This window comes from Mus caroli, chromosome 6 (genome assembly GCF_900094665.2).
Source record: "Mus caroli chromosome 6, CAROLI_EIJ_v1.1, whole genome shotgun sequence".
NCBI classification, from domain to species: domain Eukaryota; kingdom Metazoa; phylum Chordata; class Mammalia; order Rodentia; family Muridae; genus Mus; species Mus caroli.
The window spans coordinates 37,179,654-37,203,435 of record NC_034575.1 but is presented as its reverse complement, the minus strand read 5'-3'; the positions used below and the strand labels follow the sequence as shown (position 1 = coordinate 37,203,435).

Here is a 23,782-nt window from a genome sequence, read left to right as displayed (position 1 = left end):
TTCACAGGCCAACTTGATCCATATAATTCCTGGTTGAGATTCTTTTCCCAGATAGATCCAGGCTGTGTCAACTGGACAGTGAAAACTAACTAGCACAGAAAGTTTCTTACTAGAGGAGGGGTTTGCCTGATCACTGATTACAATTGGCGCCTGAAATCTGAAGATCCTGGAACAGGCTAGAGGCACCAGTAGTGCAAAGAGATGTAATTGATATTTTGCAAAATTTGATGATGGGGTGTTGGAAGTGGAGAGAGGACAGGGGCAAATGTGATTCTAAAACTCTGCTGCTCCCCACCATTCTGAGCAACAGGGAAGACTAATAAATGTGCAGGAGTCAGCTTTTGACAGGTGCCTATGCCAGTCTATAAACAAATCAGCCTATACGTCAAACCTCTCAAGGTTGATAGCATCTTCTTTACACAGAAAGAAATGAGTTCAAATGTTTGTTCCTTTGAGAAGATAAAGATGAGCTCAGTTCCTCACAAATAACAGTTGGAACTGATATGCTTATGAAAACAAAAGGATTTGTGTGCACCAGAGAAGTCTGGTCTGGGGCCAGCCATGGAGATCAATACAGCTCTTATACATGAAGAGTAGCTTTAACTGCAGCGTGTAGTGAGCAGCACGGGGCCAGAAGAGAGGAGAGCTAACACAATGGAAGAACATCATAGTGATCATCTGGGTGGAAGTAGGAAAGAAATAGCAAGAAAGAACTGAGTTGTGAACATACATCCTGAGAATGAAGCGCCTCAGATGAAATCAAAGGAGAGGTAAGTATTATAACGTCTCAAGCTTGAGTACAGGATTCGTTGTGTAAGACTCTGTGAAAAACACCTCTTGATTTCATTTATTTAGCATCTGTTCATTCATCCTGAGTCTCTGCTTCCTCTGCAGCAGCTGGCAGAACCATGGCAACTCCTGATGCTGCTTTTGAGACCCTCATGAATGGAGTGTCCAGCTGGGATCTTCCCAAAGAACCCATTCCCAGTGAACTTCTCCTTACTGGGGAGTCAGCCTTCCCAGTGATGGTGAATGACAAGGGCCAGGTGCTCATTGCTGCCTCTTCCTATGGACAAGGCCGCCTGGTGGTCGTATCTCATGAGAGCTACCTGCTGCATGATGGCTTGGTTCCATTTCTTCTCAATGTGGTGAACTGGCTCTGCCCCTGCCCAGGGGCTCCCATAGCAGTGCATTCTTCCTTAGCATCATTAGTTAACATCCTAGGTGATTTTGGGATAAATGCCTTGGTTCAGCCCGAACCTAGAGAGGCTCTGGGAGTTTATTGCATTGATGCCTACAATGATACCTTGACTGAGAAGCTGATCCAATTCCTGAAGAATGGAGGGGGTTTGCTAATTGGAGGCCAGGCTTTGAATTGGGCTGCTCACCATGGCCATGATAAAGTGCTATCCATTTTTCCTGGAAACCAGGTGACAAGTGTGGCTGGAGTATATTTCACCGATATCTCTGGGAATAGAGACTGGTTCAAGGTTTCTAAGGAGATACCCAATCTCAGACTCTATGTCCAGTAAGTGATGCTTTCCTCATGGGACTCTCACTCTTGTTAAATAACAGCCAAATTATCCTATTCTAAAAGGAGATTTCAGCCTAACATGGATAACCTGGTTATCACATAGTGAAATAATTATAACTACTAATGCAATTATCATGTATGGTAGTCTTCTTAGTTCACGTTTTATTGCATGAAGAGACTCCATGACCACAGAAACTCTTACAAAGGAAAACATTTAACTGGGGACTGGTTAACACTTTCAGAGGTTTAATCCATTATTGTCACAATGGATATGATAGCACAAAGGCAGACATGGTGCTGGAGAACACGCTGAGAGTTCTACGTCTAGACTGATAGGCAGCAGGAAGGGAAAGACTCTGGGCCTGGATTGAGTTTCTGAAACCTCAAAGCTTACCCCAGTGACATACTTTCTCCAACAAGGAGTGCCATTCCCTAGTGCCATTCCATACTTGAATCTATAGGGGCCATATTTATATAAGCAACAATATCTTATTTTCTCTAGTATAGACTGGTTATTAACTACCTTGAGGTCAAGGTATTTTGTTGTATTTACAATTGAATATCCTCATCATAAGTCTTTAGAGAGGAGTGGTTACAACTTGAAAGGTAAGTTATAAAAAGGTCTACAAAATATATAAAATACAAATTGTGTTTGTTTATATCTGTGGAGATGGCTCAAAAGAAAAAAATGCTTGCCAAGCAAGTGTGAGGACCAAAATTAAATCCCAAGCAACCACATAAATGCTAGGTTAGCAAGGAGGCAATCCAATCAATAATCCTAGCATGTAGGAGGAGGCAAAGATAAGGGAGGAAGTTTTCTACTGCGCTACATGAACAGGTAAGCTCTGGGTTCAACTGAGAGATACAACCTTAATAGATAAGATGGAGAATGATCAAGGAAGACTTCAAACATCAGTTTCGGTCTACCATGTATGTGCATGCACACTCTTAAACCCGTGTTTACACACAGATGTGAGTACACACACAGTAGCAAACAGGCACATATACATATACCCTCTCTCACACAGAGAGATTTTTAAAAAGGAATTTTGTCTATTTTGATTACCGTTGTATTATTTGATCATCATGCAGGACCTGGCATTGTAAATAGGGACTATACATGAATGAATGAATGAATCAATCAATCAATCAGTCAATCAATGAATCAGTCAATCAGTCAGCCAATCAATCAGTAAGTCAATCAAGTACAATGCCACATTCTGGCTCTGATCAATTTTACCTATGTTCTTTCCTTTCTTCCCTTCCTCTCATCTTACTTTCCATTTCCTCCCAGTTAGAATTTGAAGGTACGTCATGGTGAGGCAAAAGAATCAATCACTCTACTCTGTTCACTCTTAAAGGTTTTGGATCAAAAGAACTGAGGACCAACCAGGGAGGTCTCTGCTGACCCACCAATATCACACTCACTTCTTTTGCAGACTCTGATGTGAAAACTGTCTCTTTCCAGGTGCGAGGATGAGCTCAAGTACGACCAGCAGCAGCTCCTGAAAGGGATGTCTGAGATATACATCGAGGCGGGTGTAATCCCCTCCCAGCTGCTTGTGCATGGACAGCGGGCATTTCCCTTGGGAGTAGACAACTTACTCAATTGCTTTCTTGCAGCTGCCCGCTATGGCCGTGGTCGGGTGGTGCTGGGGGGAAATGAGAGTCTGATACTTAATCAAACTATGATGCCATTTGTGCTTAATGCTTTACGCTGGCTGATGGGGAACCAGACAGGCAGAATTGGGTTAGCTTCAGATATGAAAGTACTGAAGTCTATGTTACCAAACAGCAGTTTCCAGTGGAGTGAATCAGAACTTCTAACCAGTGACTTGAGCGTGTTTTGCTGCTGCTCACTCGCCAATATAGATTCCGAGGAGGTAGAGGAATTTGTTGCAGAAGGTGGAGGCTTGCTAATTAGTGCAGAGGCCTGGTCGTGGGGCCGCAGGAATCCAGACTCTAGCTGTATGACTCAATACCCAAATAACATCGTCCTTAAGCGCTTTGGCCTTGGTATCACTAGCCATGTGGCCCAGCGAGGCAGTTTCCCAGTCCCCAATCCTGAAGGGATAAACTATCACTTCCGGAGAGCCCTGTCTCAATTTGAGACCGTGATCTACAGCCAGGGGAGTAGCTTACATGAGAGCTGGCTGAATAAGCTCTCACAAGATTGTTTCTACATGTTTCAAATGACCCATCAGAGGATTTCCATCTACGACTCTGTGAAGAAACATGCTCTGAAAATGATCCAAAGCAAGGACTTTCCAAGTGTGACTGACCAATATCCGATCGCAAAGGGCAGCTCGCAGGCTTTTCTTCTATCCCTGGCTTATGAATTATTCAAATCCGGAGTTGACAGATCTCAGCTACTTCCCCCTCCCGCCTTATTACCTCCTACAGAATCTCCAATAACCATTAAAATAACCACAGGTAAGAAATGGAGAGCAGGCCCTGGGCATGCAGGAGTAGAGAAAGAGAGCTGGCTAACTTCAGCCTCACTTCGGGGGGGGGGGGGGGGGGCTTTTCCCCCAAATTCCATCTTCTTTCTTCTCTATAATCTTTTGTGAAGGTAAGTCTAGGAACGCAGGCAGCTGAGGTGGTTTGAGGATGTTTTGGGGGACCCTGTAGCTCTGGGATTGGGGGAACTTGGGGAATTCTGGAAGAAGGTGGAATCGTGGAAGGGACAACTACAACCTTTCTTATGACTCTCATCAGACAAGGAGAACTCCTGGGTAAGCACTGGACTGTACTTACCTGAAGGGCAGGTTGCACAAGTATCACTTCCCAGTGAAGCCACTCATGCCAAGCTGAAGGTAAAGCATTTGTATCCCTATTGAATTTCTGACCTGTCCATAGCAGCTTCACATCCTCTTCTAGTCACTTTGTTCTCTCTCTCTCTCTCTCTCTCTCTCTCTCTCTCTCTCTCTCTCTCTCTCTCTTTTGGTTTTTTGAGACAGGTTTTCTCTGTGTAGTCCTGGCTGTCCTGGAACTCACTTTATTCTCTTATTTGAGACAGGGTCTCTCTATGTAGCTCTGGCTGTCATAAAACTTGTTATGTAGATCCTTCTGCCACACTTCAGTTATAGTTTAGATTTTCCCAACAGCCTCACTAGGTATAAATCAGAAACACACTTATTTTATAGACAAAGGCAATAGTCACTAAAAAGCTAAATTGTGGCACACTAGGAAATGTATCTCCTTTATCCCCTCTCCATCTTGTACTTACTGTCAACGCTTCTCTCAGTTTTTCTTTCCTGGGGTATCTGAAATACTATCCAAATATTTTCCAAGCTTAACTCCATAAACCATTTCCATAGTCCTCAAGAAAAATGAGGAGACCCAAGGAAAATGGCATAGACATAGGCATTGTGTTTTCTGAATCAATATTTACGTTGGAACTGGTTTTACTTTTTTTTTAAAGCCCCAAGTACTTATGAACAGATAAGAAAGCAAAAAAGAAAATGGATAAATGGTACTAATATTTTATTTATGTATGAAATGAGACACTTATCATTCTGAGATTATCTTCTTTTTACCTCTACCAGGTCTTTTATACACACACACACACACACACACACACACACACACACACACACTAAATCCTGTAGTTTCTGTCTCATTTATGAACAGATAAGAAAGCAAAAAAGAAAATGGATAAATGGTACTAATATTTTATTTATGTATGAAATGAGACACTTATCATTCTGAGATTATCTTCTTTTTACCTCTACCAGGTCTTTTATACACACACACACACACACACACACACACACACACACACACACACTAAATCCTGTAGTTTCTGTCTCATTTATTTGGAAACTACCTGGGATAGTGAAAAGATTATCACTTTTAGAAGTGCATTTTTACTTCCCCAACATTGACCCCATTTAATTATATAAGAGAAAATTGTTTTGTCATTCTCATGAATTCTTATGCTCACTCTGATAGGTCCTCATTGGCTGCCACAGGGACAACATAAGCCAAGCAAAAACTTACTTCCGTCCCCCTGTGATGACCTATGTGTACCACTTAACTTCATCCCAGACATCCATCTCCTGGCTCTATGGGGGCCTTCTCTACATCATGGTCCCCGACAAATACAATCAGGATAATGTATCTGTCACCATCAGTGGGGCTGTATCTGCTCCATACTTCAGGCTGGGTAAGTAGGAAACCCAGTTTCAATGGGAAAGAAAGCTGGGGGAAACTAGAGTGAGAGAAGGGATCTGGCTTGAGAGAAAGCAATGGAGTGATTGGGGAAAAGGTGAGTCTCAAGACAGAAAATGGACTAAGAAATATGAACACTCTTCTGGGAGGTCTGAAAGGAGACAGGGAAAGACAACGGAGATTTATTACCAAGCTATCTTTTCATGTGGTCTACAGTTGAAGGTCTACAATTGAAATCTGGGGAAAAAAATGATGTGGGCCAAGCTAGGTAACTTTTATTTCCAGGTAAGACGACCCAGGAGGAATGGAAGAATCTTATCAAACACAGCAAAGTTCCATGGGGAGAACTGGCCACAGACAATATCATCCTGACAATTCCAACAGTCAACCTCAAGGTGCTACAGGACCCCTATCCACTGCTCCAACTCTGGGACAAGATGGTAAGGGCTGTAGCCAAGCTGGCAGCCCGGCCCTTCCCTTTTCAGAGAGCTGAGAGGATCGTACTTGACAAGCAGATTTCATTTGGTAGGTACTGCGTGGGTATGTTTGAGAGTTGACTTTCCATCGAACTGACATAATTTGATGGAGATCAGCTGGGGAAGCCTCATCATTTAAATCCCAAATATACAAAGAGTTACAGGATAGTAAGACTGAAAAGCAAAGTCTGCAATTTTTTTATATGTCCCATCAAGGAAGATAATTAAATGGAGCCAAAGTTGGGGAGGTAAAAGTGCATTTCTAAAAGTAATAATCTTTTCTCTATCCCAGCTAGTTTCCAAATAAATGAGACAGAAACTGTAGGATTTATTTGATAAGTTTTCCAGCACAAAAACTGGGCAGTTATTAATCAATTCTAAACCTCAAAGATAATTTCATTACCTCCCAGCCAAATCCCTGAGATACTTGCATTTTAGTATTGATTTGTTTCTTACCCAGGTGTTTTTTTTTTTTAACCCTCTCCTCATGGTGAATCTCTCTCTCTCTCTCTCTCTCTCTCTCTCTCTCTCTCTCTCTCTTTTACTTTCTCTCCCCCCCGCCCCCGCCGGCTGTAATCAGANATTACCTCCCAGCCAAATCCCTGAGATACTTGCATTTTAGTATTGATTTGTTTCTTACCCAGGTGTTTTTTTTTTTTAACCCTCTCCTCATGGTGTCTCTCTCTCTCTCTCTCTCTCTCTCTCTCTCTCTCTCTCTTCCTCTCTCTCCCCCCCGCCCCCGCCGGCTGTAATCAGAAGTCCAGCCCTATTTTCTCTTTTCTCTCTTTTGCCCAGCCATTGACTGACCAGCTTTTATTGACAAATAAGAGGATAAATTAGAAGCAATGTTTGCACAACATTGATGCAGGAGATACATAGAATAAGCATTACAGTGCCATATCTGGATTACAGGCAGATATGAGGACAGAGAAATCAGCATTTGAATAATACAAGGATAATCTTTACACAGTGTACAAAACAGTAAACCTACTGGGAAAAGACAAGAGATGTGTACTTGGTAGCTTTCAGCAGAGCCAAAAGGACTTGTTAATGCTGAATACAACAGAACAAATAATAGGTGTGGAAGGAACAATGAGAAACCTAATTGCCATCTGCAGACATTCAAAAATGATTCCTTAAGATGAATACTAGCCTGGAGAAGACGCTTGCTGTTTTCCCTCATCTAGACACAAGACCTCATGATACCCATATATCACCATCTGAAAACAGGAAATAATGAGTGATGCCAATCAGCATTGCATTCCACATATATCTACCATTCACAGTAAAACGCAGATAGGCATCAAATTCTGTCCAAGGAAAAGAGAAGAAAGCCCTTATGGGCTGCAAATAAGCTTAGTTAGTGAGTAGAGCCCATGTGAACTTACTCATATTCTAGGTCTTCTGGGATGGTAGTGGAGATGCAGACTATGAAAAGGTATCACATGTGCCAATTCACCTCTTACTTCCTGGTATTTTCCTCAGGTACTCTTCATTCTGGATACCCCATCATGGGCCTAATTAGTATAGTAGAAGGCATCATCAGCGAGTTAAAAATAAGATCACATGGTATTTGGGGTGTGATACATGAACTGGGCCACAACCATCAGAAGTCTAGATGGACTTTTCCACCTCACACCACCGAAGCTTTGTGCAATCTCTGGAATATTTATGTGCATGAGACAGTTTTAAACATCCCCAGGGAGCAAGCCCATCCTTCTCTGAATCCTGAGCTTAGGAGGCAGAGGATCAAAGACCACCTGAACAAGGGAGCACCTCTGAGCAACTGGATTATGTGGACAGCTCTAGAAACTTATCTCCAGGTACTGTGTATATATTCAGGGAGACTGGAACCACCAGACTTCCTGGTAATCCCAAGATCCCTACACAGTGTAGAGAGATGGGCAGATGGTGACATCTTCTTGTAGACCAGGCATGACACATATGATGTGACTAACTAAATGTGTTTCCTCTTCTCTACCACATAACTCTGTGGAAATAAATAAAATGTATGGGATCATTATGGAAATCACAGCAGAATTACATAGCTGTGCCCAGACACTCTATGGAAAAACCCAGCTTAGCCAGATGCCAATAGTTCCTCCTGACCAACCTTGGGAGCTTAGGAGAAATTAGTGTCACCTTACTCTACCCTATTATGGAAGATAGATTGTAGGGACAGTAACATGGTAACAAATTATTCAAAATGTGATCATCTTAAGCAAACTTGAAATATGAATGAAGTCAGGTATCATTGTAAAATAAGTAATATGCAGTATTTTACAGCATTTCTAAACCCTTCCCTTCTACTTCCTTACTAACTGTGGGAAAAATATTGAAAGAAAATAGTCACATATCCATACTACATGCTCAAATTTCCAGGGCAACAGAGATGAAACCTGGGTTGACCTAATTAATTAGTAAAGACAAACCTAGAGACTAGTTTTAACCCTTTAGTCACTATAGTACTCGATCTCTGGGTTTTTTGCCACCATTGTGATTTCAGTGAGTCTGAGATAACTTCTGGATCACATCAGTGTCCTTATTAATCTATAGGACCCAGTCATGGTATCAGTTAAAACCTTGACATTCATGATCAATTCAAAGCCTTTGGTGACAAACTGCTGCTCTGGGGTCTGAGACTGAATTTCTGGCCATGTAGCCACCCCCCCCCATTACTGGTGTTCTGTATTCCAAATGCCCCAAGTAAAGTCCAGTTCAACCTTTCAATCTGGTTGTCCAGTATCCTTTTCATAGTCTCCCTATTTCTCAACTGGACTAGTCTTGCAGAGTACTGCCAGCAAATGCTATAAACCTGAAACCCACCAGTAGTTCCCTGCTCCTTCATGTAGAACACCACACTGCCTGCATCTAGTTCCAGTTCTCACCTGTTACACAATCTGCTACAGCTACAAACCTTCAGAATGGCTCATGTTGCTGACATTTACTAATGATGCCTTTTCTACCTAAAACAGTTTTGTGTCTTATAAATATCCAAAATCACCCATTTAGCTTTTAACATCAGTTTTTCTAAAGCCTCCAGGAACCTTTCCCATATTATTTTTCTTTGCAATATTTATTCCCTACCCCACATTCTAATATAGCTTGTATGTGTATTCGTCGATTGTCTAAGCATGTGCCTCTGACTCTGGTGCTTAGCACGGCTTCCAAATCCATACAGACCTCCAATGACAATTGGATATAGCTAATGTAAAGCATCTTCTAATGGTCCAGGCTGTGGTTACAGTTGAGCAAGAATGAAAGAACCAGGTGGAGCACAATTGCTCAAGGCTCTTATTCCCAAAAGTCACAGATTCTCAAATGATGAGCCAGCACATCTAAAGTGGAATAATCCCAGTCATCCATTTCCAGTGTTTAGCTGCACAAGATGAATGGGTATAGGTCTCCTCAGTAAGATTCAGGTCTTCATCGTTAAGCAGCAACAGTAATAACAGTGCTGAAATTAATTGCCACTTACTAAGACCTTGATATGAATCAAATGAGTTACAACACAAAATCTCCCTGAGATTGGAATGAGGAAGCTTGAGATAGGGCACCTATCACAGGGATAGGCTTTGGAGGGAAAGAAAGGAGAGAACCACTGACAGATTAAATCAACATAACAGGATGGTTTATAACTAAAACCCGCCATGTGGTTTTATGTGTGTGTGTTCAGGAGTTGACTTGCAGGTTGTATATGTCACTCTCCCATGTCCTTCTCTTTCCAGCTCCAGGAGGGCTTTGGGTGGGAGCCATTCATCCAGCTCTTTGCTGACTACAAAACCCTCTCTGGCCTTCCTCAAAACAATGAAGACAAGATGAATCTGTGGGTGAAGAAGTTCTCTGAGGTTGTGCATAAGAATCTGGCACCTTTCTTTGAAGCCTGGGGCTGGCCTGTCAAATATGCTGTGGCTAAAAGCCTAGCCTCTTTGCCAGAGTGGCAGGAAAACCCCATGAAAATGTATAAAGCTGAAGGTACAGAAGGCAGAGAGTGAACACACACTATCTGTTCTCTCTGGGAGAAGAATATTTATGTGATGCAACCGAAAAGCCCTAATGGTTCAAAATTCAATTTTAGGGACCACCCCCGTTATTAGAATCATCTTAATTCTTTTGTAAGGTAGAGATTAAATTACACACCAGCTTTCAAATTTTGCAATATAGATGACTCAATATGTTGCCTCTAGATTACTCTTAAACTGTGAGATTTGTATCTTGACCTTCTTGTTTAGCATCTTTCATGTTCTGTTTGTTTACAAAAGCTCCCCAAATCCAGGGTCTTAGATGAAGAACTATATTCTAGTGGCTCCACGTATAATATTGTTTTGCTATTCTTAAAATGAATGCGCAAATATCACCTGTCTGAGTGGTTTGAATAGAGTAGGTGATCAACCTATGCTTTGTCAATATGAGTAATATTGTGCTCGAGAACTCGCTTGCTTAGCTCAGGTTAACCTTGGTGCAAGAGCAAAACTATCACTTATGAACTATCACAGGCAGGCCCTGTCTCAAGCTAGTATGTTACTGGAAGTTAAAGGGTTTATACAACAGGCTGAACTCCCAAGAAGGCAGTGGCTGATATGGATTCATATACACAAATATATATGTATATATGTCTTTATAATATTACTGAGAATTATTCTCTTAGCATGAAATTTTCCCTTAGCATGTAGCTTTTTCCACAAATAGACACCTCACCTCTGCCACACAGTGGCCACACAGCCTACCAAATATCAGACATTTTTTTCCTTTTCGAAATAACTGAATGATTCACTAAAAGTTATATCTGTTGTCCTTAAAAAATTATTAATGTCAGATAGACTACGGCTAAAAAACCAAACACTGGATTGACCTGTGCCATACTAACTATGAAATCTATGTAAGATATGCTGCAGTTTGAGGTCAGAAACTTATGCTAGATTTCTGTGTTGGAGGATAAATGTCTGCAACTCCAGGATGTGTAAACATTGCTAAAGTATGTATACAAATAGAGCCTCCAGGTGAGGAAACCTAAATTTCAAAGTGACCAAGCAGGGATAGAGCAAGAATTTAAAATAGATCATTAGCTACAGGCTAAGAAGATGGTTCAGCAGTTAAAACACTTACTACACAAGCAAGAGGACCAGAGTAGGATGCCCAGAGTCCACAGAAGTGTAGAGTGGGTATAATAGCCTATCTGTAAACTCAGCTTTAGCAGGCAGAGGGAAGGGATCCTCAGAGCAAGTTAGACAGCAAACTAGCCATATCAGGCAAGCTTTGGCTTTGATTGGGGGACTTTACCTTAAAGAATGAAAGTGAAAGAGAAATGAGGAAGGTTCCTGACATCAACCTCTACCTTCCACATCCATGTGCATACACACACACACACACACACACACACACAGGACAAATATATGCATGTATATATATTTATGTGTGTGCACCTTATGTACATACACATAAAATGAAAAAAATACTAAATCAATAACATAGATCATTGGGTGCTAGCTCCACTGTCCTTATCTGAATGAATATATTAATCCTTTATGTTTTTATGTTTTGTAAAATTTTCTACTGAGAACTGACTTTCATCTCTACATGGCTGAAAAGGGCTGTCAGCCAAGAGATCCTTATACCCCATCACAAATTTAAGCATGAATCCATGAATGGTCAACCACAGCCCTTGACTTGCTGAATCCAGTGACTTTACTACATATGCTTAACGACTTAAGTTAACCTGCCAATCACTGCACTTTTCTAATGCATGACAAAAACAGAGTTGGGTCTGGGCGTGGTGGCCCACACCTTTAATCCCAGCACTTGGGAGGCAGAGGCACTCGGATTTCTGAGTTCGAGGCCAGCCTGGTCTACAGAGTGAGTTCCAGGACAGCCAGGGCTACACAGAGAGACCCTGTCTCAAAAACAACAACAACAAAAAAAACAGAGTTGGGAAAGAGTTTCTTTTTTAAATCATGGCATCTATGAATCATATGAGTGTAAAATTGTCTTGTATTAGCATTATCTTCACACATATGGGACTCTGTAAATAAAAGTTGACAAGATATTTAAAAAAAAAAAAAAAAGAACGATGTCTCCTAGGACATTTTTCAAGAATCTTGATGTGGTAGTGACTCAAGCTCCATGATTGGACTCAGATTGTCTTATTTACTAAATCAATAAAGTGTTGCTTTTGCTTCTGTTGATTTGTGTTTCTTTTACTGATGAGTAAAATATTGTCCCTTTCTTTAAGAACTCCCCTGCCTGTTGCTTGAGAAGTGTGGCACCCGTCCTCTCTCACAGAGATCCTTCTCCGGAATATGTGCTCCTGTGTCCATGTCTTTCTTTTGCTCCTATGACCTGGGTTCCAGCGTGTGAGGACAGTTAATCACAAAATAGCTTACGTCTGATGGAAATGTTGGCCAGGATGATAAACGATTCAAAGAGTATCATTTATTCCTTTCATTGTTGTGACCAAGTATCTAACAGAAGTGACTCGAAGGAGAAGTCTATTTCTGTTCATGGTTTCAGAAAATAAAGTGCATCATGTCAGGAAAGGTGATGCTTGGAGTTGCAGGAGCTTGCTCTCCCCTTTGTTCTTATCTTAGCAAATCTGAAACAGAGAGAACAGAAAGTGGAAATAGACCATAGCTCTCAAGGCCCACCCAACCCCCAGGAGTCTGCGACTTTAAGGTAGGTCCAAAAGTTCTACATCCTCCCAGAAACAGGACCATCAATCAGCCTATGGCAAGTACATCTGTCTATCCATATCTCTAGAGCCAGGGGTGTAGCCCAATGGTACTCACTTGCTTAACATGCAAGGATCAAGGGATGCTTGGGATCAAATCAAGAGCCTTCAGAGTATTAAACAACTGGACACCACTGAGCTACATCCCAAGATTCTCTCTTAGAAAAGAATACATGTCCAGCCACGTGTCACGACTAAGTAAGTATATTGTCTACCTACAGTCACACAGCACAGTTGTAAAATCTCATCACTCTTGAAATTGTCTATTTAGTGTTTTCTTACTCCACTCGACTGTCCATTTCATTAAGACAAAGGTGACACCTTTATTTCTCAAAGTTCTATCTCCAACATAACACAGTGCCTAACACATAAAAAAGCTTTCCACAGGTACATGTGGTTGTGTTAGTTTGTAGAAGAATGATCAAGGATCCCTAACTCGTGTCCTTACATAAAACTACCCTATTTGCTGAAATTCAAAACATTCTTTACAGGGTAGTCACAGCAAAACTAATATTTCTCCTATTCTCTTCTGACTAATAATAGGTAACATAACCGAATTGACGGTTAGATTGGATGACCAAAAAGTGATCTGCCATTTCCCATTTTCCACATGCAAGAGTTAGTTCTTATGAGAATAGCTACAGCAACATTTTGTGGGAGATGAAATCAGAGAGTTTCAAGGAAAATGATCGACTTTTAAATACATTCCCCAAGCTTCCATTTCTGGGTCTCTGGTTTCCTTCTTGCCAGCCCCTTTCCTTCTCCATGTCATTTGAATCCCACCAAACATTAACTTTAAAGAAACTCCGTTTTCATCTAGATATTATGACCAACCCCTTTTTACTATATATAGTCCAAGAATATTCCTATAGGTTAGGAAGAGTCCCCAAATTTCTGTTCAGCTAAATAACTTGGGCTCTTTCTTGTCTTGCCTCCAGGTGGCGCCCTAAGTCCAGGCTGAAATTTCAGCAGTGTCTGTACCTCCACCCCACCCCCATCCCCGCCCTGCCGCCCCACCCTCAGATTGAAGAAATAAAATGAGTTCTTTTGCAAAATTCTATCATAGTGTTTGAAAAACAGAAGGAAAGGAGCCAAGAAACCAAAAGCCTGCTCCAAATAAGTTACAAAGAACAGGAATAGCCATGAAAGGTCGGTGAAGCACAGGAAAAAAAGAAAGTTTTAGGGTGTTGAGGAAAAAAGATATCAGTGATCAAATCAAGACCTGGACACTGCCTGCTACAACTCTGACCTGGGAGACAAGTTGCGCCTACATATCTAGTAGTAGCAGTAAATAAACACTCTTTTGATTGGATCCCCGGCCAGCAGCATAGGAGTGCTTATGCCTGGTGTTTTAAACATGGTCCGTCAAAAACAATGGCTATGGAAGTCATAGGTCCTAAGGGAGAAAGAACCCAATGATGCTTTTCTAAATGGTCATTTTGTCAAACTGCCTTCCAGATATTTATGGTTTTATCCTTAGATTTGTGCTGCTCCGAATCTTGCTCAGGGGAATTTCTTATTTTAGTGGGTAGTGACTAAGGCACAGGCGCATTACTGTTGTATAGAGTGCTGAGAGTACGTGATTGTTCACGTTTAGCTGTAAATAGGACGCTTGAATCAATCCTTCCATGCCAAGGCTCCGGAAACATCATGGAATGTGGTGTTGAAAGAATGAAAGGGCCAGGGGTGAGCAGGAGTGTTGGGAAATGCTGTCCTCTGGACATGGCATGGCTGTTGCTCACATAAACTCAAAGCAGCTGTGGAGACCTACACAGGGCTCACACAGGATCAAGCCCAGCTAAAAGTTGCTAGCTGAAAAATTATTGGAAGTTGAGGGAGGAAGGGAGTTGGATCAGCTCCTGAGGGAAGGAGAATCACTTTTCTGAGGGAGAGCTGTGGTCACTGGTGAGTTCTCCATTTTACAATAGATGACTCTGTGCCCATGCACATAAGAGAAAGACCAGTGGAACTCAATGTGTTAAAAACATCCATTAACAGATTAAAAACTATAAAAGGAGAACAGAAAACGGGGAGGGAGATGTGTAACCTGGGGGAAATTGGAGAGAGGGAGAAATTAATATACTCAAGATACAGTAAGTCTGTGTGTGTGTGTGTGTGCATACATACATGTGCACACATGTATGTATGTATGTATGTGATTAAAAGTAAAATTTAATATTAAAAAATACAGAGAAACTGGGTTGGAGAAGCAGGAGAGGTCCTACGAATGTAAGTATGATACCATTTTCCTACCTCTAGAGTCACAGAATTTACAGATTACAAGAAAACATTCTATTCATTTTGTTGTTGTTGTTAAATTTGGTGTTCCATAGTGACATTTTCCTACAAAATTATCTGACATTTTGTATTTACTTACTCCCTTGCCTATAGTCTTTATCTTTTCTCTCATACTTTTACTGACCACCCCCTCCCCAAGTGGTACTGGCTTCTGTTTTCTTGACCTGAACATTTCATTACCTCTTTTACCTCCATCACCTTTCCCTCTTCATACCCTTTAATAATTCCCTTTCTCCTTTCATGGCCTGACTGCTCTCCCTACCCCCCCCCACACACACACACACACATACATTCTTTGAGAAAACACACAGTATTTTTCTTTTAAAGACTGACTTTTTAAGCTTCGTATAATGATCTTTCAGTTGAATATTTTTTTCCTGTGGTTGTGATAAGTTTGTTTTTCTTTACAGTGGAATAAAATTCCATTATGTATACAGATCACATTTTCCTTATCCGTCAGTCTGTTGATGAACATCTAGGCTGGTTCCAAATCTTGCCTATTCTAAACAAACAGTACAGCATTAATGTGCAAGTAACTGTGGAATCCTTAGGGTGTTGTCTTGGTTTCTTTTCTTGTTGCTATAATGAAAACACAAAGATAAAAGCAACATAGGGTAGAAAGGGTGTATTTGGGCAGGCATTTCCAGGTTATAGTCATCATCATGAACAATTGCAGCAGGAGGTGCTTGGAGAAGCTGGCCACATCACATCTGTAGTCAAAAGCAGAGAGCATGCTGGAACTCAGGTAGCTTTGTCACTTTATACAATCCAGAATTCCAGTGTTAGGGAATGAGTGCCACCCACAGAGGGTCTTTCTACATCATTTAATATATTTAAGATAGCTGTCTCCTGCCAGAGCCTTACAAATACAGAGGCAGATGCTGACAGCCAACCATTGGACTGAGCAAGAAGTCTCCAGTACAGGAGTTAAAGGACTGTAGGAACTGAAGGGCTTTACCACCCCATAGGAAGAACAAAAGTATCAACCAACCATACCCCCACTCCCCCAGAGGTCCCAGGGACTAAATCACCAACCAAAGAGTACACATGGAGGGAGGATGGCCTTGTCCAGCATCAATGGGAGGAGAGGTTCTTGGTCCTACGAAGGCTCCATAGATGTCCCAGTGTAGGGGAATTCAAGGGTAGGAGGTGGGAGTGGGTGGATGGGTGAAGGAACACCCTCATAGAAGCAGAGGGAGCAGGTGGGACGGGGGTTTTCAGGACTTGAAATGTAAATAAAAATAAAGGTAATCCTCACAGGTGTGTTGAGAGCCCCATCTCCCAGATGATTCTATATTCTGTCAGGTTAGCAGTTAACAATAACCATCATGGGTATGGACCCAAAGAATAATATAGCTGATCATATCCTAATTCTATTTTTAGCTTTTTGAGAAACATCCATAATGATTTCTTCGGGGAAGGAACCAAATTCTATTTTCCTCAGTGGCACATAAGGCTTCCTTTGCCCTGTCTCTTTATCTGCATTGGTTGACATTGATTTTCTTAGCAATAGCCTTCGAGACTGAGATGAGATGGAGCTCAGAGTCATTTTAATTTGTGTTACACTGCTGTCTAGGGATGTCAAACATTTGTTCAAATCGTTATTGGCCATTTGTCTTTCTTCCTTCGAGAACTGTCCCCTGAATTCATTAGCCCACTTACTGATTGGCTGATTTGGAGTAGTATGTAATTTTTGGTGCTCTTTATAAATTCTAGATTTTAATCCCCAATCCGATACATTGTTGGAGAAGATTTTCTCCCATCCTGAAGACCGAAGTTTCTCAATGTCATGCAATCTCATGTGAACTTGACCATATTTTCTGTACTATACCCACTACGTCGCCTTTATGTCTATAGTAATTTTTACCTGGGATTTCCACTAACAATTTCAGTTTTCAGATTTTATGTTAATGTATTTGTTGCACTTTGAATTAATTTTTCTGCAGGAGAAAGGCATGGACCTAGTTTCATTCATGTTTGTGTGTGTGTGTGTGTGTGTGTGTGTGTGCACAGCATTCTCAGCAAAATTTGTTACACAGGATTTCTTCTAATAAATGTTCCAACACCACTGTCAAAGCTGTCGCGGTGGAGGGTTATTTCAGGATACTTTATTCTATTCCATTGATCTACATGTCTGTGGCACGTTGTCTTTGTCACTAGGCTCTGTAGTGTAATTTAAAGTGTGGTATTTTGATGCCCCCAGCAGTACTCTCCCTATTGATTTCAACTTCTGTGGAGAATTTAATTGGGATTTTGATGGAGACTGCTTTGAATCTGTGGACCAATTCTGGAGCAGAGACTTTTCACAATACTATTTCTGTCAGTTCATGAGCATGGGGTTTGTCCATTTCTATTGTCTTCTTCAATTTCTTTCTTTAGTGTTTTAAAATTTTTTCTTCCTTATAGAAATCTTTCATCTCCTCAACTGGGACGATTCTTAGACTTTTTTAAAAAGATACAGTATGAGTAGGAGTGTTTTGGGTTTTTGTTTGTTTTGTTGTTGTTGTTGTTGTTGTTGTTTCTGATTTCTTTCTCAGTAAGATCATTGTTGACTTAGAGAAAAGTTACATAATTTATATGTTGATTTTGTGTGCTGCCACTTTGTTAGATTTATCATTTCTAAGAGTTTTCTGTTGGAGTCCTCAGGAACAGTCATTGACAGGATCATCTCATCTTCAAACAGGCGCTTTCACCTCCATCTTTTCTTATTTATATGCTTTTGACTTACTTCTCCAGTCTTGTTCCTGAAGGTTAGACATCAGACAGGATATTGAGGAGGACTAGAGAGAGCGAGCATGTTTGACTCATTCCTGACTTTACAGCAAATGGTCCCAGTTTTTTTCATTTATTGTGCTGATTGTTGTATTTTTTCCTACATAGTATTATTGTGTTCATGTATGTTCTTTCTTTTCTCAAGGTTTTTATTCTTAAGGAAAGTTGAACTTTGTCAAAGGTCCCTTTTGCAGCTACTGAGATGAACATATGATTTTTGCCCCTAAATGTATTTATATGTTATACATTTACTGATTTGTCTGTGTGTGTGTGAATACTTTATTCTATTCTATTGACCCTCCTTGGAATGAAACTAACTTGGGTGATGGTGGTCTTGAATTCAGTTTGCAAGTATATTATTGAGAATCTCTGTGTGTACATTCAACAAGGACACCACCAGTCTGTAGACTTCTTGTTTTCTTCTGTCCTTATGTGATTAGACATGAGGGTAATTCTAGCTCTGTAGAATCTGTTTATTAGTGCTGCTTCACTTACTGTTTTATGGAACGGATTGAGGAATGCCAATGTTAGCTATTCTTTAAAAGATTGGTAGGACGCTGCAGTGTCTAAAACTTCCATTTCTATTTCTACTACAAAGGAGGACCTCAGGGGGCACCCCAACTCCATGATTGCTGAAATGTTGAGAGGCCTGATCCTGTGCAAGTTTTGTGAAGATAACTCACGGTTATGAGTTTGTGAGTGTAGCCACCCTGCCAAATCCAGATAGCAGTGTTTCTCAGCATACAGAACACAGGTATAGTATAATTGGTTTTGTATATTAGATATAATAACTTCCTATTATTCACCTTACTAATATTACTTTTTAGTATTATACCATTCTTGTAGATTCTTTCATGTTTTCTAAATGTATAATTATGTTATCTTCAAAGGTAAAAATTCTTTCATTTTCCTGTGTGTCCCTGTTATATTCTTTCATTACTTTTTTTATTGTACTCAGTAGAATTCCAATGTTACCAGAGCAGTAAGAATTGATGTCATCATCATGTCTTTAATTTTCAGAATTAAACATCCAGACTTTGAACACCATGGGAATGGCTGGAGTTTATTCTGAGAGGAAGAATAATACTAATACTAATAATACTAATACTAAGAGTTGAATTATGAAATCTTACTTTAACTTCAAGAGAATCTCTCAACTGCTGCAGGACGAGTAGAGAATTCTCCCCTTTGGGGAAGTAGAGGAATGAAATGAGACCAATAAGGAGCTATTTCAAAGTCCAAACCAGACCTGATGATGGTCTTCCTTAGAGAGACAGCAGAAAAGAATGAGTTTTGCAAAACATGTTATTTAGCATGAGAAAAAGAATAAAACCATCTTGACTCTGTATTCTCTGAATTTCAAGTATTTATGTGACTATGTTTTATTATATATATACTATTTAATTTTCATAAGAAATAATATGTAATTTAATAGCTGTTGAGTTTAATTTTAAAAAAATTTATACGATTCCAGAGTAACTATTTTTTGAATCTGTGTGGTAGGAAGTCTGTAAGTATTATATTTTACAACATCAAAAGCCAGTGCCTTTTATGAAGATGAAGTTACATTTTAATTTATTCTTTGACAATTCTAATAAGTATATAATATAATTTGATCATACTCATTCCCTTATTAGCTGCTCCTACCCCCCAACTCTTTCTAGATGCTTCTTTTCAAGATGCTCCCTCCTACATTCATGCCTTTTTATTATTATTTTAGTGACTGATTGAGTTTACTTAGAGTTGTTGGCATTATCCAGGTTGTACAGTTATTAACTGGAGCATGAAAAATTTATCACTGAAAAATAATTTTTTAATCCCCCAGGAACATTGGCCTGCCAGTAGCTGAACAGGGCAGGGTAGAGCCTCAGGAGGTGCCCCATCTCCTTGTTTGCTAAATGTTGAGAGGCTCAATCTTGTGCAGGTCTTGTGCAGATAACCATAGGTATCTGGAACTTGTGAGTGTAACCACCCTGCCACATCCAGATAACAGTTTCCTGGCATTCCTCCCCATCTTCTGACTTTTGAAAGTCTTCCCACTCCCTCTTTCAAGATGTTCCTTGAACCTTGAAAGTGTAATATAAAGATGTCCAATTTAGACCTGGTTTTTCTTTAATTTTTTATTGCGTTCCTTGGCCACTAGGTTGATAGAAACTTTGTCAGTCTTGTTCACTGCTGGAATCCAGAACCTAATGAGTATTTTGTGTGTGTATACATTGAATGTTAAATAAATGTTTGCATAAATGAGTGAAAGGAAGGGAGTTGATATTTCTAATGAATCTTTAAAGTACTCCTGCTTTTCCAAACTATACTTCCACTTTTGGAAGTTTATTTTGAGAAAAACTGAACAACTGCAAACATTTGTCACTGTAGCGATTCATTAAAACATTCTATTTTAATAGTGAAGGACTATGCCCCCTAACTGTTCTGCTAGAGGAAATCTGGGGCATGGCTATGGGAGGACTGTTCACTCTTGGGTCCAGAAGGCCACTGACTCCCACCCAGGCTCCAGCAGACCCGTGGACATAGAAAATTTCCAGCTTGATGGCAGGGTTATCTTAGGTCACTTCTAACCATGAATTCTAATTACAGCTCTTGAAACCTCCAGGGCTTAATTTTCAAAGTTTTACAGCAGCCTTTGAACTGTTCCTGGGGCCTCATTATTGTCAGCGTTCTCCACCATGGGCCTATATGCAGGGTGTTGTGGGAAAAGAGAAGTGACTAAAGGGAAGAGAAGGATGAGAAGTAGGTAGTCAGGAAACCCCAGGGAGCAGACTTTTAATTAAAACCCAGCTGAGCAATTTGCATCAGTGAGTTTCACCCTGTGAAGGAAAAGAGTAGCCTTAGGAAGGGGCTGCCTGGAGCAGGCTTGCTCCTCCCTCTGAGATGGTATTTACTATAGACATTGAAGTACAGATCACAGCAGACATCAGCACCTTCCAATGGGGACTCCTGCTTGAGTGTGCCAACATGAGCTCATTGCAACCAACAATTTGACCAATTTACAAGGTCTACATTTATTGCCGTGTGTGCTGGGGGAAACAAGAGCTTTAACTCCACCTTTTGCTCTCCTAAGACAGGACTATCATTCTTACTTTGTTCAGGTTTATTCAGAATTCCAGTACTCAATCTTAAGTATATGCGTTCCTTAATCTAAGAATTCCTGAGCTAAAAGTTGCTTAAACCTATTTTGTGTCTTCATTTGTATATGAAGACACACAGAAAATGCCTCTGAGTGACAAAACAGTAGGATGTTTTACCTAATGGTCCCTATCTCAACTACACCTAAACCACTAATGACTTCATTTATTTAACCAATATACACTGAATTCTCTTTATGTAACACACAGGTTGGCCATTGGAAAAGGCTATACCCAAGGTGAAACAAGAATGATTTCTACTTTTGTAATATGTATATCCTGGGTATTAGTATGCATTTGCTTCTGTGTCTGATTCTAAAAACATTAGTTGGCCAAAGCTTAGAGCTTCATGAACCAAACAAAGTTAACACAAAGGAGATTTAACCCCTCTTTAGGTTTCCAAAAATTGTAACAAATGGAGAGAGGTCTTGTAGGAAGAGGTTGTTACGCTGCTGGGATATTTTGCCAAGGAGGTTATGAGGGGAATATATGCACTGTACTGCTATGCTCCAGCTTCTTAGTCAGTAAACAACAGAAAAGAAATCCTTGGGATGCTTCACAGGGAAGGGAAATATTAGAAAACATTTGGAGAACTTTACTGTATCTGAACTGCACCCCAGAGGCTCTTTTTTTTAAATGCTAGTTCCCAGGGGGTAGTTACATTTTTGGAGATTGTATACCTTTAGGAGGTAGTGCCTGCTGAGAGAAGTAAGCCACTTGGGATAACTGTTGTAGCTCTGCTCCTAGCTTCTGCCACACTTCACTTTGTACCACACCAGGATGTGAACAGCTGTCTCTCCTTTGCCCCATATCCCTACTACCACGAATCGCTGATCTCATGCTTTCCTCACCAAATGGATTAAAACCCTCAAATCATAAACCAAAGATAATGGTAAATATTTGTTGACTTTTTTTCTGTGGGTTTTTTTTTGGGGGGGGGTGTCATGGTGATGCAGGTGTGACTAAGGCACCCATTGAAGATAGAACATGTGGAAACCTGAGTTTGATCATGTTAAGATCCGCATGTACAAGTTCAAACCACAGAGAGCAAAAACACTATGAGGAGACTTTGGTTATGATGCTAAAGTTGTAGGCATTGCCCACTTGAGGCCACTAACAGGATGAATCATTCTTTAAGCTGTCTATCTCTGTGTCATCTCTTAAAAACCCAACATCCCTGGGCTGACTAGCTGGGCTTTAGCTGCAACAGTTAAAGGAAAAGATATGCAGTTGAGAATTCTAGCTATTGAATGGTAAAGACATTATTTTTCACTCATTTAGGGTACCTTAAACTAAATCAGGCCTAAATGATGAGTGGGAGAGATTGACATAAGAGATGTATAGAAAGACAGAGAGACAGAGACAGCCTGGGAGGGTAGAGGAGAGGTGGGGGGCGGGGAGTAGAAAAGGGAAGGGGATATTCCTCTTCTTGTGTCTGGTTAAAGTTAAACGGAGTGAACTGAGAGGGGGAAAGGTAGTCTATATTATGAAAATGATCTCTGAGCTAGTTACATCACGTTGGCTTATTAATGTTCTGACTCATTCTTCCTCTCGACACACTTTATAATTTCAGACAAAACAAATTTAACTGACATTTTTCTCTTTTTGACCCATATCACAATTTCTCTGGATGCACTGGATTAATTAGTTTTAAAGATCTTTATCTTGTAGATGTGTGTCCATGTGTCCATGTGTGTATGTATGTGTGTGTGTTCACCTGTGTGTAGGTACGTGCGTATGAGTCAGATTCCCCTGGAGCTGGAGTTAAAGGCCAAATGTAAGCTGTCCCATATGAATGCTGGATCTTTGACAGAAGAGTATGTGTTCTGGCTGCCGAGCCATCTCTCTAGCTCCTCCATACTGGATTCCTTACAACTATATATAACTATCTTTTTGTTTTAGCAAACAAGCTCTTCCTTGGTGCTTTACCCTTGAAGAACTTTCCTGCTTCTCCCCACTTCTCAGTGCATCCAGAACATTTTTTAATTTATTTTTTAATTAGGTATTTTCTTCATTTACATTCCAAATGCTATGCCAAAAGTCCCCCATACCCTCCCCCTCCACTCCCCTACCCACCCACTCCCTCTTCTTGGCCCTGGCATTCACCCATACTGAGGCATATAAAGTTTGCTAGACCAAGGGGCCTCTCTTCCCAATGATGGCCTACTAGGCCAACTTCTGATACATATGCAGCTAGAGACACGAGCTCACAGGGTACTGGTTAGTTCATATTGTTGCTCCACCTATAGGATTGCTGACCCCTTTAGCTGCTTGGGTACTTTCTCTAACTCCTACATTGGAGGCCCTGTGTTCCATCCAATAGCTGACTGTGAGCATCCACTTCTGTGTTTGCCAGGCTCCGGGAATACCTTACAAGAGACAGCTATATCAGGGTTCTTTCAGCAAAATCTTGTTGGTGTATGCAATGGTGTCAGTGTTTGGAGGCTGATTATGGGATGGATCCGGGAATGGCAGTCTCTAGATAGTCCATCCTTTTTTCTCAGCTCCAAACTTTGTCTCTGTAACTCCTTCCACGGGTGTTTTGTTCCCAATTCTATGAAGGGGCAAAGTGTCTACACTTTGGTCTTCATTCTTCTTGAGTTTCATGTGTTTTGCAAATTGTATCTTATATATTGGGTATTCTAAGTTTCTGGGCTAATATCCA

The 23,782-nt window shown here is 40.6% G+C and overlaps 1 protein-coding gene across 1 annotated transcript; it reads left to right on the top strand.

Moving 5' to 3' along the window:
• Nucleotides 1-811: 811 nt before the first annotated feature.
• LOC110297110 (TRPM8 channel-associated factor 3) lies at nucleotides 812-10,447 on the top strand. Its single transcript, XM_021165894.1, has 7 exons — nucleotides 812-1,528; nucleotides 3,003-3,967; nucleotides 4,253-4,350; nucleotides 5,489-5,702; nucleotides 5,993-6,232; nucleotides 7,669-8,006; nucleotides 9,912-10,447. The coding sequence occupies exons 1-7, from the start codon at nucleotides 909-911 to the stop codon at nucleotides 10,176-10,178; spliced, it is 2,742 nt and encodes a 913-aa protein (XP_021021553.1). The 5' UTR covers nucleotides 812-908; the 3' UTR covers nucleotides 10,179-10,447.
• The last annotated feature ends 13,335 nt before the right edge of the window (nucleotides 10,448-23,782 follow it).

Bases quoted from the DNA above. Each gene is read 5' to 3' on its own strand.
- LOC110297110 (XM_021165894.1), top strand. From the start codon at position 909: ATGGCAACTCCTGATGCTGCTTTTGAGACCCTCATGAATGGAGTGTCC. The intron at 4,351-5,488 runs GTAAAGCATTTG...TCACTCTGATAG, and splicing joins CCACTCATGCCAAGCTGAAG to GTCCTCATTGGCTGCCACAG. The intron at 5,703-5,992 runs GTAAGTAGGAAA...TTTTATTTCCAG, and splicing joins TGCTCCATACTTCAGGCTGG to GTAAGACGACCCAGGAGGAA.